The sequence below is a fragment of the Myotis davidii genome, unplaced genomic scaffold, assembly GCF_000327345.1.
Source record: "Myotis davidii unplaced genomic scaffold, ASM32734v1 scaffold187, whole genome shotgun sequence".
Taxonomy (NCBI): Eukaryota; Metazoa; Chordata; class Mammalia; order Chiroptera; family Vespertilionidae; genus Myotis; species Myotis davidii.
This window is the reverse complement of record NW_006383018.1, coordinates 2,781,259-2,799,873: the sequence shown is the minus strand read 5'-3', so window position 1 is coordinate 2,799,873 and position 18,615 is coordinate 2,781,259. Positions and strand designations below refer to the sequence as shown.

At 39.1% G+C, this 18,615-nt stretch overlaps 2 protein-coding genes across 4 annotated transcripts in view; both read right to left on the bottom strand.

Moving 5' to 3' along the window:
- Positions 1 to 1,140, bottom strand: part of FZD1 (frizzled class receptor 1) — a 106,112-nt gene extending 104,972 nt beyond the window's left edge. The window contains 1 exon segment of the mRNA XM_006779328.2: positions 909 to 1,140. Within this exon segment, the coding sequence (XP_006779391.2) occupies positions 909 to 1,140 (232 nt within the window).
- The window catches only part of CDK14 (cyclin-dependent kinase 14), a 506,888-nt gene that overhangs the window by 43,770 nt on the left and 444,503 nt on the right, over positions 1 to 18,615 (bottom strand). The gene's annotated exons all lie outside the window — the stretch shown is intronic.

Here is an 18,615-nt window from a genome sequence, read left to right as displayed (position 1 = left end):
ATCTCTCACATCAATGTTTCTCTCTCTCTCTCTCAAAAAAAAAAATAAAATAAAAATCAATTTTAAAAAACCAACAACTCCTGGGGGGAAGATTTAAAGAAAAGAGAGAGATACAATGTATTGAGTCTCTACAGAAACGAGAAGAGGACTAATTTTATCAAGTGGAGGTCCTTTACAGGCTCACTTGGACTTACCATATTAATAGTAATTTTAACATGCTTGCAACATGCTTGAAAACAGGTTTCTTAATGGGCTACACATTCTCCCTTGTGTTCCTCTTTAGAACCTTTATTAGCAGACCACCTTTCATAGATGAAGGAAAGGACAAATTCAGCAGGCTATTTGACTTAACAAAAATTATTATATACTAAAGTTTAAATGCTTAAACAGTTGTAAAAATGTAGTGGTGGTTCCACGCATACATGTGCGTGCACAAACACACACAAAACCAGTACATAAATATCAAGCTTTTCCAGTTCTGTTAGACAAACATGTAAAAAACATCATCAATTGTCTGGAAAAAAAAGTAAATGTATTTACATTATCTTGCTTCAGAGAGGCAAAAGTGAATAGACTGACTGACTAGATTTCACCTAAATAGATAATTCATTAGTTGATCTCATATATTTTAATTAAAAAAAAGATTTGCAGAGAGGAATTGCACTTAAAAAATGCTTTAAACAAAAAACGCCCCCCACCCCCCTTATTAAAAGAATAAAGGAGAATGGAAAACACCAGCAAGCAGGAGGCAGATCTTACATCCATGGCACTAAAAGGGTTAAGTGCATCACTAAATGTCTCTTCCACTTCTTCCCAACTGGAGGATGTTGTAATTTTTCAGATTTATGAATTGGCCAGGCCAGTCAGCATCCTGAACACGACAGACGTTGTCTAGATCTATCCCTTACCTGCTGGGAAGAGACAATTCCCCTCACACTTGGAACCCTGAAGTCCTTTAAGCTGCTTGCTCTGTAACCGTGGCAGCTGGGCCTTACACAATTCCTCATCTCCTGCCACCGGCCTCACGAAATAAAAACTATGGCGCCTTGTTAGCCAACAACTGAGCGTGAAATCACTACATTGCAATCCCTTACTCTTGGAGTCAATTTTTTTTTCTTCCCATTTTCGATCTGGATGCATTGGGTCAATAAAGAGAGGGGGACAGAAAAAGGACTAGAGTAAAATGAATGCATCAGGCCAACCGGAACACACCCAGAGGCATATTCAATTCCATACAGGGAAATTAGTGCATTCATATAACACAGTGTAGAGCTAGCTAACAACCAAGACATGTGCTATTTTATGTCATCATCATCCTTTGAACTTGCATAGGATATACAATGGAGACGGATGTGTGGCCAAGAACAAGCTTTTGTCAGGTCTAAAATTGCTAACAGATTAGAGTGTGTTTGACAAGGCATGGAGATGGTAACATATGTTCTTTTAAAGAAGTATTAACATTTTATGCATTAGCTACAAGCTAACAGAGCGAGCCTCAACCGCTAAAAACAGAGTGTCATTTGCTGTATGTCGGCAGCTCTTGTCCACGTCTGGGATCCTGTGTGTGCACGCATCGGAGGACAGAGGGTGCCAGGAAGGTGCCGGGAGGCGGAGGGAAGCCCGAAAGAACACGGAGAAACAGGTTGTAACATGTGCCGAACATGGTGCTAACTTTTCTCTTGAAGAAGCTCCCAATGTGAAGGTCACGTTCAGAAGAGGGAAGGAATGTTTTTCAATAAAGCTCTTTTCATCACTTCATCCCCCCTGAATAACAGCTCCTACCTAGTACTCCTTCCTTGGCTGCAGGGCTAATTACTCAGTATCCTGAAATGGCCTTTCCCTTCCGTTCTTGTAATAATTCTTTTTTTCAAGAGGGCAAAACTGTTTTAGGGCAAAAATCAGAGGCTTGAGTGAATCTTATTATTAAAAAGGAGCTAGGACGATTGGTCCATCCAGACCACTCAAAGATCATTAGGCCTCCACTACCTCATAATAATAAGCTCCCTCCTTGTAAATTTTCACCTATGGCGTGTTATGTTGCTGTTGGTCTGAAGGGCCCATATAGACAGGAGGTAAAACTTGTCTCCCGCGATGCCTGGCAAATAGCAAACATGGAATAGCCATTTGTTAACTTGTATTGATATGAAGGAAATGGAAAACATTTCCATTTCTCAGCAAGGAGTCCCACCGGCAGCCTTATTGACACAGTCCTCCTCAGTGCTCCGATGGAACTCCTGGGCCCACCTGACCACAGTCCTCATTACCGTGGCGAAGCTCATTGATTGCTGCCTGCCTCCCCTGTAGACGCAATATCCCTAAGGGTGGGCACTCAGGCTCCCTTGAATTTGTAGCCTAAACATCCGGAACAGGCATGTGCTTGGAGAGGTCACCCCACTCCCTGCCCTAAGGCCCAAAGCTAATTATTACCTCACTAACTTCATACCCACCAATGAAGCTACAGTCATATCTTATTAAAGGGACTGGAAATGGAGAATTTTTATACAAGTAAAATGTAATTATGTGCACATCATTATCCGATTTACAAATTCTCTTTTAAAATAAATTTTTATTTTCCATTGTACAGCTTAATATTGTTATTTACATGTTATTCAGAATCCTGAAATAGTTATTGATTGTACTAGTATGTGTATATATGCATATACACATATGTATATGCAGATAGATACAGAATCCCTAATGGTGATTCTAATGTTAAAATGCTCTTTGTTATATTTTGTTTTGTTAATCCTCACCCAAAGATATTTTTCCATTGATTTTTAGAGAGAGTGGGAGGGGGAGAGACACAGAGAGAAACATTGATGTGAGAGAGACACATTGATTGGTTGCTTCCTGCATGCGCCCCAGCCAGGGCTGGAGATCGGGCCTGCAACCGAGGCATGTGCCCTTGACTGGAATCGAACCTGGGACTCTTCAGTTCAAGGGCCAAAGCTCTATCCACTGAGCCAAATCAGCCAGGGCTGCTCGCTTTAAGGTTAAACATCATTAGAAATAGGTTAGAAGAATAAAAGCTATGAAGTATTATCATACCAAAAGAGAATAATTTCTGAGTTGGTTGTTATCCTGGATAATTTATGCACCTATCCAGATTTTTATGGGAGAAAAAGAGTTCCGTTTGGATCCGGGGACTAATACCAGCCTCATACATATGTGGCAAGTTGGTAACACCTAAAACAAATATAAAATATTTATCAAATAAGCAGACATAATCCGTTAGGGGGAAAGCAGCATGGTTTATATACAGAGCAGGCGTGTCTCTGCAATCATTTGGAATGATTTGAGAGGGTAAATAAGCAGGGTGCATAATTTATTTAAACTTTCAAAACCCTTGAAAAGGTTCCACCTCAAAGACAGACTATAATAACGGAGTTAACGTGGGGCTGGGGAGAGCGTTTTCTCAGGGAGAGAGACTGGATTGAAGATGGAAAATAATGAGTACAGCCAACATTTTCCATCGGAGAAGTGTTACAAGTAACTAATAGCCAGCATTAGCTGGATTTTCTTTTTAATATTAAAAATTGTCTTCGAGAGAGAGCACACCCTAAAAAAACAAAACAAAACAAACAAACAAAAAACCCCCACCATCTGCCTCTTAAACTATTTGTTTTGCTATGGAAAGATGTGTGTGTGTGTGTGTGTGTGTGTGTGTGTGTGTGTGTGTGTTAGAGAGAGAGGAAGATTGAATATTTAGATGCTGGTGGAGGTGGGGCTGTTGAGAAATGAGAAGTAGAAGATGCTTCTACTGTTTTACCAAGCTGGCTTATCTGCACCCATACAATATGTGTGAGTTTAATTACTATGTCCTGCAGGATACTTGATTTAAAAAGTCCAGTGAAATTGGAGAAATAAAATATTGTATTATTTCTAAAAATGAAGGCGAAAAAAACCTCATTATATAGGGGTGTGTGTGTGTGTGTGTATGTGTGTGTGTGTGTGCACACACCTGCATGATTAAAAAAATAGGTGGACAGAAGAGGATAGAAGATGGAGGTTGTTTGGCATAGAAAATAGAAGGCGAGAGGAGCATCTGGAAAAGTTTATAAAAGCACAAAGCACCCAAGGGGGGTATCCATTATACACATTGTCTGAACTGCAAAGGCAGGTAAACCTCTTTGAAATTTAAAAGGTTATTCTAGGACACCCGATAGGAAGGGTCTAGATTTACATAACAGGTGTCTCTTCAAGAGAAGGTGTCCAGTGAGGAACGGAAATAGTCTTAAGGAGTTTGGGACATGCAGGGAGGCAAGCTTCTTACCAGGTTAATAAAGGAAATGAGGAGCTTCCAGTTGCATCCCCACCTTCTGAAGTTCCCCTCCCCTCCAGCCCTCCTAGTCGGGGCTGAAGAGTGGCTGGCCCAGCCCTGGCTTCCATTCCCCTCCATTAATGCAGAAAATTGAGCATGGATTATGAATGTCGCATTAGCCACTACTGTTGTCAACAGGAGTCACTAATGACCCAATTTGGGGGAAAGAGGGGTAGAGGGGTCCCAGTCAAACAACACTACTGTCTAAAGATGTAAAAGATATTTTTTAAGGTAATTAAAAAAAAATTTTTGCGACTTAAAAGACTGGCTTTCTCATGTGCAGCGCGGCATAGAACAGCTTGTAGGCTGCAGATCAATAAATCCCAGTTAACTTTCAAGTCATGTCGGCATGCAGCCCTGGCTGGTTTATTAATTTAAATTTCAGCCCTCTAAAAAGGTATGTCTAAAGAAAGAAGGCCTTATATGGATCGCAGCAAGACTGCTCAATCAGAACAGGTCTTCACTCATCTTGGTGATCAACATCAATAGGGAATCTTAAAACATCGGAGGGAATAGGTCACCGTCCCCTGTCTCATTCAGGGAGTGCTTTTCTTAGGAGCCCGCAGTACCATTCCTTTTTGTTTATAAGAGTACTCGATACCCGAGCAGCAAATACCTATGGCTTTGCTCATGAAAGCTCCAGCAATTAGTTAAGAATTAGAAAAGTGAAAAGAAAAGGAGAGAACACTATCTTGATGTTCAAATCTCTGTGGAGGAAGAAATGTCTGCAAGTCTTCCTTCTTTCTTTCCTGGTCCTTGTGTCCCCAATACTCACCCCAAAAGTCTGATAGTAATGAAAAGCTAGAAACAGCTTCTGTTTCCCCTTTCAATCAGCTCTTCCTCGCATGTTTTCTTCTCTTTGATTGTTTACTTTATTTGCTTTTGATCTACATTTCTTTAAATGCCCTCAAATATCTGTCAGTGGATTATCCCTTCCTCAGACTTGCTCCAGGACATTCTGGAATTCTTGCTCCAAAATGGTCAGTATTTTAAGAAACACAAGCTAATTTTACTACGAGACTATGCCCAAAATTACCATGACAGTACTGCCACGGTTTAAACAATGCACCCTCAAAGGCAATGATTTCTGGATTCTCTGTGTCATTTCTCCCCAGTATTGACAGAAATACAAGAAAGCTGCCTGGACCTATGGGGACTGGTCAGAGATGAGAGCTGCAGCTGAATTCTGCAGTAACTACTGCATTGTTAATTCTGAAAGAAATACTTATAAGTGGATAAAACCATCTGAACATGGCCCACAATAATAGTATCTTAAGTGTATGTTGTGGAACACCAGTGCTTATGTAGAAATCCCAGATGTTTTTGGACCAACTGTACCTTCATGAAATTTATAGAGAAGATTGTCATCGTATTAATGACTGTGACATGTATTTTAAGAGCCAACCAGAACATGAGACTTATGCCACATTTTCATGTTGAGAGTTTTAAATTAAAGGCAGATTTATACTTTTTACTTCTGACTGCTTTCAGTTTTAATCAAGGTTCCTGGAGCGACTCACTAGCAGTGAAACTGTATTTAAATAGGGCCTTCAGGGTGCTGGCATTACGGATTAATTAAATCAATTTGGGCAGGGTTTTCGGGGCACTGTAGTTCTTGCATTTCTAATTTCGTCTCCAGAGGTAGTCCAAGCTCCTCTAGACATTAGCAACTAAATAACTGCAGAGGCTTAGACCGGTTCTGATGGAAACATCTGAAATGAAGCAGGCCTGTCAGTCAGATCAGGAGACCAGTGATGAGGGCAACGAGATGACACAGCACCCTGTGCACTTCTAGCACTTGGTTGAAATGGGTTATGGTGGCAGCTCCGCCACTCAGCTTTGGGATGTTGGGGATGTGAAAGAACAGTTCTTGTCTCAGTCTTCTCTGCAAATGAGATGAGAACACATCAGAGGGCTGTTGTGGGGACAAAATGAGCATATTCATGTAACGTGCTCAACATGATGCCTCGCACACAGTAAACCCTCAAAAAGTGAGAAGTTGTCACTATCACTATTACTAACCGGATTATTATGCTTTATGGCAGAGTAAATTCTCTAGAAATAAACAAAGGCATAGAGAAAAGATTAAGAAAAAGAGTAGCTGGTGCTTGTTTGGACATTATAGTAAATGGTCTTTGGTCGGATTTTATTTCCAGGCCTTCCCCAGGCACCCATGCATCCACTCACATGCTCTGCCATCAAAGCCATTGCATTTCTGGCCCAGCTTCAGACATACCCAATAAAACCCCAGATTTACACTGCTTAAAATTGATTGACTGAAAACCAGAGGAACTGTGGACTATGACTAGAAATATTTGGGAAGAATGTGAAAAGACAATGCTGGAAGTAAAAAGGAAAGAAAAATCAAGATGGGTGACAGAACACTCAACATTTTTAGAGATAGGCAGGAGGCAGAAGCAAGGTTAGAATCCTGAATGCAGTTTTTCAATGACTACCACAGAGACAGAGAACTACTACACTAGTCAATAGTAAGGTGATAGAAGAGAATCACAAGAATGGAAAAGTATGAGATCTCTACCAGGAGATTCAAGAAATAAGAGGGAAATTCTAATCTCGCTTAGGACTGCTGAAGTAGCAACAAGGAAGCTCATTATGTGACCAGGAGAAAATAAGGGGAAGGTGGAAATAATGGACTAAAAATCTGTACAGAAGAGACAAAAGGATGACAGATACCTCTGAAGAAGATTCCCATGAGGAGGAACCTGTAATGCCAGAATGGAAGGAAAGCTGCATTGGAACTTCTGAGAAGTAAGTCACCAGAGGTATGTGGGATACCGATAGAATTATTTCAAGCTACAGAGACTGAATCTGTCAAAATCCTAACAAGAATGTCAAGAAATATGAAAAACAAAACAATGGCCCACAGACTAGAAATGTTCAATATATATCCCACTTTTCAAGAAAAGAGATGTCAAGGTGTGCAAAAACTACAGAACTATTGTTCTAATTTCCCATACAAGCAAGTGATGCTCAAGGTAATCCAACAAAGGCTTCTACCCTCTCTGGAGAAAGAAATGCCAGATGTTCAAGCAGCATTCAGAAGAGGAAGAGGCACTTGTGATCTAGTTGCAAGCACTCGTTGGATGCTGGAGTGCTCCAAGGAATTTCAGAAGAGGCCCAATTGGCATGGCTCAGTGTTGAGTGTCAACCTATGAGCCAGGAGGTCATGGTTTATTATCCATTCTGGGCACATGCCTGGGTTGCAGGCTCAATCCCAAGTGTGGAGTGTGCAGGAGGCAGCCAATCAATGATTCTCTCTCATCATTGATGTTTCTATCTATCCCTCTCCCTTCCTCTCTGAAATCAATAAACATATACTTTAAAAATAGAATTTCAGAAGAAGGTTAGTCTACGTTTTATAGATACAGTAAAGCCTTTGGCACATGGATCATGAAAAGCCATGGGTTGCTCTGAAGGAAACGGCCATGCCTCAGCACTTGGTTGTCCTGATGTGTAACCTGTATTGTGGACAGGAAGCCACTGTCTGGACAGAACATGGACAGACAGAATGATTCCTGTAGGCAAAGGTGTCATAAAAAACAAGGGTGTATTTATCTCCTTATTTGTTTGATCTATACCAGGGGTGGGCAAACTTTTTGACTCGAGGGCCACAATGGGTTCTTAAACTGGACTGGAGGGCCGGAACAAAAGCATGGATGGAGTGTTTGTGTGAACTAATATAAATTCAAAGTAAACATCATTACATAAAAGGGTACGGTCTTTTTTTTTTTTAGTTTTATTCATTTCAAACGGGCCGGATCCGGCCTGCGGGCCGTAGTTTGCCCACAGCTGATCTATACACAGAACACAGCATATGAAAAATTGGGCTAGATTCAAAGGAAAGAAGAGTGAGAAGTGGTGAAGAAATATCAATAACATAAAATATGCAGATGATACCATCTTACTGGCAGAAAATGGCAACGATTTGAAACAACTTCCAAGGAAAGCGAAAGGAGACAATGCCAAAGCAGGACTGCATTTAAATCTCAAAAAGGCAAAAATTATGACTCCAGAAGAAATACACAACTTTTACAATGAAGACACTGAAATTGTTAAAGATTTCGCTTACCGTGGTTCAGTCCTCAATTCAAATGAAGACTGCAGCCAAGAAATCATGAGAAGGCTGAGACTTGGAAGGGCAGCAATGGGAGAATTAGGAAAGGTCAGGAAGAATAAAAAGGTGTGCCATTACAGAGACCAAGGCTAGGATCATTTATACCTAATGATTATGTAAAGATGTGAAATTTGGATAATAAAGAAGGCTGATAGGAAAAAAACTGATTCATTTGAGAAGAACTCTACAGATACCCTGGACCACCAGAAAAACCAATAAGTGGGTCCTGGAGCAAACTGAGCCTGAGACATCTCTGGGGGCAAATGTGACAAAAAGGAAGCTGCCCTACTTCAGGCACATTATGAGAACGTAGGGTTCTTCGGAAAAGACTCTCATGCTGAGAAAACTAGAAGAAGGCAGGAAAAGAGGAAGACTAGTTATGAAACGGACTCGCTTCATAAGGACCAGAGGCTTGGAGGAGCTGTTCAGGGCTGTTGAGGACAGGACATGGTGACATCACTCATTCATAGAGTCGGCAGGAGGTGGAGCCCATTCTGCGGCACATAACACACACAAGGATGTCTAGCTTTTTTGATTATTTTGTGTTAGGTAAAGGAAATGGAAAGACAAATTTACAAAAGATATCAGAAAAGAGTTCAACTAAATCTTTTATTTATCATAAACTTCATGAAATTTAGGATCCATAACAGTTATTCAGCAGTTGTTATGAGCCAAGCCAGCCACTGTGCTGAATGCTTTACATGTACCATCCTATTGAATATTCATAACAAGCTGATAAGATAGACACTATTCCTAGTCCTTATTTATAGAGGAGAAACTCAGACTTAGAAAGGTTCAGATTTAGCTGAGGTCACAGAGCTAGTAAGCTGTGCAGCGAAGGATCAAAATGCAGGCTGCTGGTCCAAGCCAAAGATCTTAATCCCTACCCTACACGGCTTCCTCAGTTAAAGAACTTCCTGTGCCGAGTGGAGTTAATGCAACGAATGACCAATAAAAGGTTCACCAACACAGTGTCCAAATAAAGGAAGCCCATAACTGCTTCACATTTTTGCAGAGAGGCACAACAGAACTCATCATTAAACAAAGGAGCTCAACACCAGATCCCAGCTTTCAGTCTGGGTCATTTATATCCCCTCCCTCCCAACAATGTCTAGGGCAGAAAAAGCCAATGCTAAACTTATTTCCACTTTCCAAAGGAGGTCATATAAAAAGCACTTCCAGAGAAGTCAGCTTGTTTTTCTAACTTAGTCTTTGCTCTCTTACTATTTATTTCTATTAGAGAGATTGTTTCTATGATGCTTAGTTCTCCTGGGACTTATTTGGGCATGTGAGGAGGCTGCCCGGATACCTCTCACTCAGATCACCACTGCTCATTTCTGCTTTTCATTCCTCCCTAAAGAATTGAACAGAAAAAAGTGCAGGGGGAAGGAGTCGCTGCTTTCTCCCCTTTTTAAATTGTAAAGCTGTTTAAAGTCCATTCAGATTTAGTGCTGTCCTGGTTATATGCTAAGTCTCAAAGTTTTTTATGGGATTAAGTAGGGAAACTGCATGTCAACTTTAGAAAGAAAGAAAGAAAAAAACACACCCACACCCAAATAACTGAGGACTGGATGGTTTCCCAAGCCCTCCCTGGTACAGAAAACCAAAGTAATGCTGATCTGGTTCCTGTGGCTACTGTACTTAGCTCTGAAAATCCCAGGAAGGGACCTGGGAAATCATTTATTCAAACTTTTGGCCACTGCATCCTTTGTTTAAAGGCTATCTTAAGAAACAGAAAGTATAAAGCAGATTAAAGTAGAGCTACTTTGATGGGGAGAGAGATGGGCTTGGAGCCCTGCCCAGTGTTGCCTCCCCTCCCCCTGCCACTCAAGAGAAACCTTGAAATGGATCTGAGGAGCAGTCACTTGCTTCAAACTTGTTTTGGCCACCACTGACTATAAAAACACATTTTATTAAGTGACTCAATATAGGTGCACTGTGTGTGTGTGTGTGTGTGTGTGTGCCTGTGCGCGCGTGCCCGCGCGTGCACAGGCACACACACACACCACTGAAACAAAGATTTCTTGAAACAACATTTATTCTTATTATACCGTGTGACCTCTGAGATTTTTCCTTTCTCATCTAATCTATTCCATTTAAGAAATACTATTTCTAGACCACTAGATGAATATCACTATCCACTGGGGAGGTGAAAAACACTGGATTCAATGACTTCACCCTCACAATAATTCTCCAAAGAAACTTTTGCTTTTGTCTCTATTTCTCCCCTTTTTAAGGAACTGATGAGGAAAGAGGGCAGCAAGAAGTAATACGTTACAACACCTAAAATTAGGATGTAGGACTGATTCTCTTGATCTGCAAAGGGCAGATTTCCTTCGGAGGGATTGGGAATGCTGACCTAGAGTGATGCCTGGTCTTTTCTCTATGACAAATCATGGGGCAAGTCAACTTGGTTTCACCACATGGACCAGAGAAGCAGGGAAAGTCAGAATCAAGGCAACAACAACAACAAAAAGATGTTGAAGGAGAGAAAGCCCGTCTGTGCATAAGCCCCTGCTTCCAGTTTATGCCCGAGGCCTATTTTTATTTTTGTCCTTGGTTTCATAAAACATCCTGTATCCTTGTAAGCTCCCACTTATTAACACAAAAGAAAAAGAAAGGAAAAGAAATCACAGCACACTCATGACAATAAGTTCCAAAATAAGTTGTCATTAATATATATAGTAAAATCTATTCATGTTGTAAAATTATCACCAACATAAGAGGCAAAAAACCAACCTCTTTTCAAAGAACAATACAAAAAAATATTTCTGGTGGACTTAAGGAAAGTAAAAGAGAATGAAAATATTTATTTGCAGAAAATTGCAAATGTCTATGACTTTCCCACCCTTAGGATTGTTGACTCATATGTCAATCCAGTAGCAGCCACAGGATTTAAAGATTTTATTGATCTTTCTTCACTAACTTAAAAGACCACCTCAAATGCCATCTTTAAATGCCTGTCCCTTTTCACCTTTCATTACCAAGAGGCTGTAAAAAATACACCTTGAAAAATCCAGCCATGTTAAGTCTATAAAAAGGGTTTAAACATATGTACTGCCACACCAAGTCAAAAAATGGGCTTTTATAAATTTCTTTCTACAAAAATAAACAAGAGAAAGTAGTAAAAAAAAGATAAAGCCTTCATACAGAATTGCAGCAATTATATCCCCACAGCTACACTATAACCCAAAACTTTGCAAAGGCTTTGATTACTGAACCATGGCTGAAGTGAATAATTTGCTTTTCACTAAGAAAACAAGCACATTCATTCTGACCACAATGGAGAGAGGCAGTTTTAATTAAACCTTATCAAAAGATGAATAAAGAATAAGCTCAATACCCATCGCACAGAACTCTATTTTCGTCTGTTTAGTTTAAGCTTGCCATGTTCATGCAATAATTATCCACTATCCAAGGAATGCTGGAGTTGTGTTAATGTTGGTAAAGATTTAATTAGCTCAATTATCTGGAGAGTATTGAAGTGAGACTCAGCACAGTACAAATTTCTTCAGGCTTAATACATACCCACCCATCAAAATACATGAAACTGAAATCTACGTGAACAAAAGACTCTTACTTCTACAAGTCTACTATTGAAAGTTCCATATGTCATAATTTTAAGACTCCAATTTTTAAAGCCCCCACAATATAAGTCTTTAGGAATAGAGCTCACAGGTGAAAGCTTATCTCTCTTTCTCTCTCTGTGTGTCTGTGTGTGTGTGTGTGTGTGTACACAGTGCATACAGTTAAAGTTCCTGAATCTGTAAATATGTTCTTAGAAAGTTAATTAAATTTGCCTTTTAGGTAAATATTAACATCCAAAGTCCAGTCCTTCCTAAAAATTTTATCTTTTCAATGTAGCCTATACATATTCCTTTCCCCCCAGAAAATGAGGCATTTAGTAGGCATTCAAAGCGCAGTAACACAGACAACTGTTTCAATCTGTCAGACACCAGGGACAGACAGTAGGGTTCATTTCAGAAAACAGATTGGCCCCCAGTGGCCTGACCTTCCTGGTGGGAAAGAGAACACAGCGCTGCGCTTGACAAGCTCAGCAACAAAGAGGTATATTCAGGTCCCCCCAGTTCAGACACGCTTCTCACAGGGAAAAATGCAAAGCGGGAGAAAGAAATGCACCGTATCCAGCAAAGCAGAGTGTGCTTAGATCAGAGACAAGCTTCTCAACCATAACAAAAAATAACGTATTTAGGAAAGTAGCCAGCACCGTTTTTATCCACTCATTTATAACTTCAGAACGCTCTTATCTCACCATTGCCAATGTCTTAAGTTTCCAACCTCACCTGTGATCCACAATCACTGGCATTACAACATCAGTGGAAACCCAAAAATATGATTACCGCGATAAAAGGTTTCCTAATTACTCCATCAGTGAAGAGGGCAGGACTTTTATCTCTGAAGCTGGCTCATGCTAATTTCAAAGTAAGCATTCTCTCTTTTTTTTTTTTTTTTGACACGTTACAGGTTTTGGCATTATTTTGCAACTCAGATGGGCATTTCCCTGTCTTTTAGGTCCTTAGACAGATTTTTCATTACTTAGTTTTATTTTGAATTTGTATAGGGTCTTCCATGCAGCTCTCCTAATGAGCCAAAAAATACAGCAAAAGGATCAACAATTAAAAAAAAATTGATACAGCAATACCCTTAAAAATATAAAGTTACATTAGTTGCTTTGTATAAATACATGTATTTTTTTTCTAACCTCCCAGGTCAAGTTTTATTATATATCCTGTTTGATAAGCTACAAGCAATGTTTAGTTTGTAAGTTTTCAATTATATACATAATGTATTAAGATACCCTATTTTTTGAAGGATTAAGCTCCATGTGGAAGATCATAAATTTAAAAGGCACTCCCAACGGCCCATATTATCCTTAAAAAACTAGTACATTGCTATGTTCCAAACTCCGGTTCTGTGCTTTTAGTACATACTTCCCTGAAATATAAGGATTATAGTATAGGTACTTAGGTTCAAACCAACTAGTGAAGTTGAAACAAGTCCTGATTTCTGACCTATCAATATTGTGATCATTTACTATGTAAGCAAGTTTGCAGTTACACATCCTCACAATAAATGTGTAGGTTGTCAGAAAAACATATGCTGAAGAGTGGCTCCTCATAGTTGAGGAAAAAAGGTACAGTTTTGAAGATTAGACCACCATCATAAGCTCACGTTGCCAGACAAAAGACAAGGTTGGTGGTGTGGTCAGAAAACTTACATTGCTTCTTGGTTCAAATAATCTGCCTCAACTTTAGACTTTGTTAAATGCTTCAATCTCAAACATTTCGTAAGGAAACAGGGCAAAAATGACCCAAGCCAGTCAAAACTTGTTTTTTTTCTCTGCCATATTTTTTTTAGCCATCTTTTTTTGGGAATTACATGAAGGCCTTCTATGAGCTGGCAAAGATAGACACAAGTGCGGGTCGGTTTTGTTCCCCTTGTTTTCCAGCCTGCAAACACGTTTATGGTAGGTACGACTCACTCAGTCCAGCTTCGAAAAGACATCCTTGGAACTTCAGAGTATTTTGTGCAAGAACAAAAGGTGCATGGGTTCAGTTTGCAACACGAGTCATTTCTACCACACAAATTCCCTTCTTTTGTGCTGGCAAAGGAGGGGACACTTCGAGCCCTTTGGGTTTAGAAGATCTTCAAACGGACAATAGTGTGCAAACATCCCCCAAGAATATAACTTCAGTAGAACCACCTCAAGGCTGAGACCAAGGCTTTGAGAAAGCCCCTTCAGCAGCTTTCCTTCTGCTCTTCACCCTGAACAAAGCCTGCCTGACAAAGCTGAAAACTCCTTCTTTCTTTGGATTAAACCTCCTTTGCAGGAAAAGTATGCAAATGCCAAACGTGGCTTCCTTGTCTGAGGCTACTTTCATCCAGCTATGCTTTCTCTGTCTGGCTCTCGGGGCAGACCATCCGCTACATGCTGCAGAGACCAGCTTTCCAATTCAACATCCTTCATAGCCCCAACAGCCAGCTCCCTGGGCCTAAAGGGGGCTGGCTCCTTTACTCAGTTAACTCTTCCCTGCATATTTCCTAAGGGATGGTAATTGTGCTAAAAGCCAACAAGGGAAGCATTCACTCTAGTTCTCATTTTCCCCCTCAGCAGTCTTCCTCTCTCTGCCTCCCTTTCACCTCCCCACAGATACACACACTTTTCTTTTCTGGTACTCCCTGGTAACATTTCGAGTAAAGAAATAAAATGAAGGCAGAGTTGGAAGCTACTGAAAAAAAAAAAAAAAGAGTTCAAAAAGCAAAGCTTATTGAATGGTGCAGTATCGCCAGGAAAATCACAAAGAAAGTGAAAGAAAATTAAAAATAAAACAAGTTGTTTTAGTTGACACAAATACATAAATATGGATTTATGTATTTGGAAAATATTTATGTAAAATGACCACATAGTAAGCTGGTTACAGGTCTCAGATGTTTGTGCCGAGAATATAAAAATTCTACAAATTCATTTTCTTCACATATATCTTCTTTTCAAAGCTTATTTTCACCCTGCATTACAAATACAAAAGGTACAGATAAATGGAAATGATTTTTGTCTCACCAGCCTCTCTTCTTTATCCTTAAGCTGCAGACAAGACAGATAGTAAAAAATCTTAATTTCTCTTGTGAACGTTTCAGATCCTGGTAGGTGGGCAGTGGACCCTTGTGTATTGTATTATGGTCTCACAGGTAGACTAGTACCTACCATGATCAGGAGATATCTGTGGGACGAGGTGAGGTCATAAAATAAATTATTTACCGTAAAGACTTCCCATCAGCCATGGACTGTTGAGCTACAGTTAAAGGGATCAAACTGGAAAACAGTCATGTCTTTCTTGCCATGCCTCCATCCTCTTCACCCACATAACAGCACAGAGCAGTTAGTGCTGGCACAGGAAAGGAGGTTATGTTATTAAAAAAAAAAAAGACTAAAAAAGCAGCTTCTGGGAAAATGTACTGAGATAAGCAGTAGGTGAAGGAAGAATCTGGACTCTCAAATCCTTATTCTAATGTGATTACTTTAGCTCTTCTACTTACTTGGGCTACATTATGTTTTCATGCTCTATCTTACTCATCTGGACACTGTTATTTCTAGTGTTAATTTACCAGCACTTCTTATTATTAAATGTTAAATTATAAAATGTTCTGTGGCTGTATATAAGTTTAGCTGGCTTGCTATTTGACTCTTCGTCATATACTATTATCTACAGAGGAAAGTCTAACGGGAGTCTGAGGTTGGAACTATAGTGAGCAACTACTATGGTTATACAACTGTAAAGTAACTAACTTTATTAAATAAAATTTATAAAACCAGTTTTTGCTCCTAAACCAGGTATATACCAGTTTAATGTATTTTTCTTTATATTCATATTTTATATGCACAAGCAGAATATTAAACTTTTTTCACATGATCACATGTACTTATCAATGCAATTTACCACTATGACTATAATTTTAAAAGCTGAATAATATTCTAAGTAGTTGGGTACATTTTAATTTACCTTTCAAAATATTTATCATCAATTGTAAATAATTTATGTTCAATCTGTCTTATGGTTGTTTTTCAACATTTTTTCTTTGTCTTTATCATCACCCATCATCAAATAAGTTATTGAGTTACTAAATATTAGGTGATTTTAAAGAATTGGTTAGACACACTTTAAGATCTTCAAATACTTATAAGTTTATTTGTATTTAAGCAAAATGGGCAAAAAACTGGAGTTAACTCTTATAGAAACTTAAACATCAGTATGAATTTATTCATGAAAAGACTTTTACACACCTACTGTGTGCTGAGCAGATTACAAGTAAAACCATGAAGATACTAAATTCTTTAACATTTCTTTCAACTTCAAAAACCGTCTTAAATTTTTATCCCTAGAAAATCAGTTATCTCACTTTTTAGTATTTGCATTTCCCCTAAATGCTATCAATATATCTTAATATATAAAATTCTACATATTCACAAAAGCTAAATTAAGGGAGGCATTATTCATTTTAGCAAATGATATATGATCAAAGAAAGCATATTATTTTAACTAAATAAATAATTTATGTGTAACTTTTCAAGAAACACATTATATACATGTTGAAAAATGTATATTAACCATACCCAAAATAGACTAACAAACTTTTAGGACTGGAGGATGAATATGTTTCAGCTAAAAAGAAGGATAAGTGTTGGTTTAATTTCTAATACTCTAATATTATGTTAGAAGTATAAATGACATTTTATGTATGTTCTTTACTTACTTTCAAGACATGCTTTACTATAATCATAAGTTATAAGAAACAAAGAAAATACCACATCTTCGTTCAAGGTTGTTATATGATCCCCAAAGAACATTTCAACTGTAAGGTGTGTTGATTCTCCTGTTTCTGACCAGGAAGTCATGTATGCTTCTCTGTGGGCAATTACATTAAAATCCAAGCTCTTTAGCATGTTATTCTAGACCAGCGGTTATAAACCTGTGGGTCGCGACCCCTTTGGGGGTCGAACGACCCTTTCACAGGGGTTGCCTAAGACCATCGGAAAACACATATATAATTACATATTGTTTTTGTGATTAATCACTATGCTTCAATTATGTTCAATTTGTAACAATGAAATTGGGGGTCACCACAACATGAGGAACTGTATTAAAGGGTTGCGGCATTAGGAAGGTTGAGAACCACTGTTCTAGACCCTCACAATCTAGCTTCATATCACTTTTTCAGTCCCATCTTTTCTCATTCCCCCATCCCTGGGCCCTTTAGCTTGACCAGACCATTCCCTAAGATGCTATACTTTGTGACATGGCTTTGATGTCAGTGTTTTCTCGGATTGAAAACACCCTTCTCCTGGTTCATGCCTACAGAAAACCTAATTCCTTCTTTTGCTCAAAAGCTCTTCCTTTTTGAAACATCAAGAACCTCTGGTAGAATTAATATTTACCTTACTTGTTCTCCCATACAGATTCATGCAAATTTTTGTGTAGCCTATGCTGAAATTTAAATGTTCATTATCTGTGTCTCTAAATTGTGTGTCTTCCAAAACCAAACCAAACAATCCAATTATAAAATAGGCAATGGATCTGAATAGACACTTCTCGAAAGAGGGCATACAGAAGGCCAACAGAAAAGATGCTCAACAAAACTAATCATCAGAGAAATGCAAATAAAAACCACAATGAGATATCACCTCACACCTGTCGGAATGGTGATCATCAATAAATCAACAATAAAGTGTTGACCGAGATGTGGAGTAAAGGGGACACTGTGCACTGTTAGTAGGAATGCAGATTGGTGCAGCCACTGTGGAAATCAGTGTGGAAGTTCCTCAAATAATAAAAAATGGAACTGCCTTATGACCCAATGATTCCATTTCTGTAGAAACCCAAAAATACTAATTCAAAAGAATATATGGACCCCTATATTTATTGCAGCATTATTTACAATAGCCAAGATATGGAAGCAATCCATTTGCACACCAATATGTGAGTGCATAAAAAAGCTGTAGTATATACTGGAATATTAGCCATAAAAAAGAATAAAATCTTACTATTTGTGACATCATGGATAGACCTAAAGGGTATTATGCTGAGTCAATTAAGTTAGTCAGAGAAAGACAACTAGCATATGATTTCACTTATATGTGGAATCTAAAGAACAATATAAATTAACAAGCAATTAAGAAACAGACTCAGAGATACAGAGACAGACTAATGGTTGATAGTGAGAGGGGTTGAAGGAATGGGTAAAAAAGGTGAAGGGGTTAAGAAGTATAAATGAGTAGTTACAAAATAGTCACAAAAATGTAAATATAGAATAGGGAATATAATAAATAATCCTATATAATAAAGAGGCAATATGCAAATTGACCCACATCCTCACAAAATGGCTGCCTACAACTGGGCTGGCAGGAGGGTTAGTGAGGGATATCCAAACAACTGAACAAGCAGGCTGCGTGGGGCGACTAGCAGTAAGGGGTGACCAGGAAGGCAGGGAGGGGGCAGTTGGGGGCGATCTGGCTAGCAGCAGGGGGCAGTTAGGGATGATCAGGCTGATGGGGGGGTGGTTAGGGGCGATCAGGTCAGCACGCAGAGGCAGTAAGGGGTGACCAGGTTGGGGTGGGGGCTGTTAGGGGTGACCAGGCAGGAAG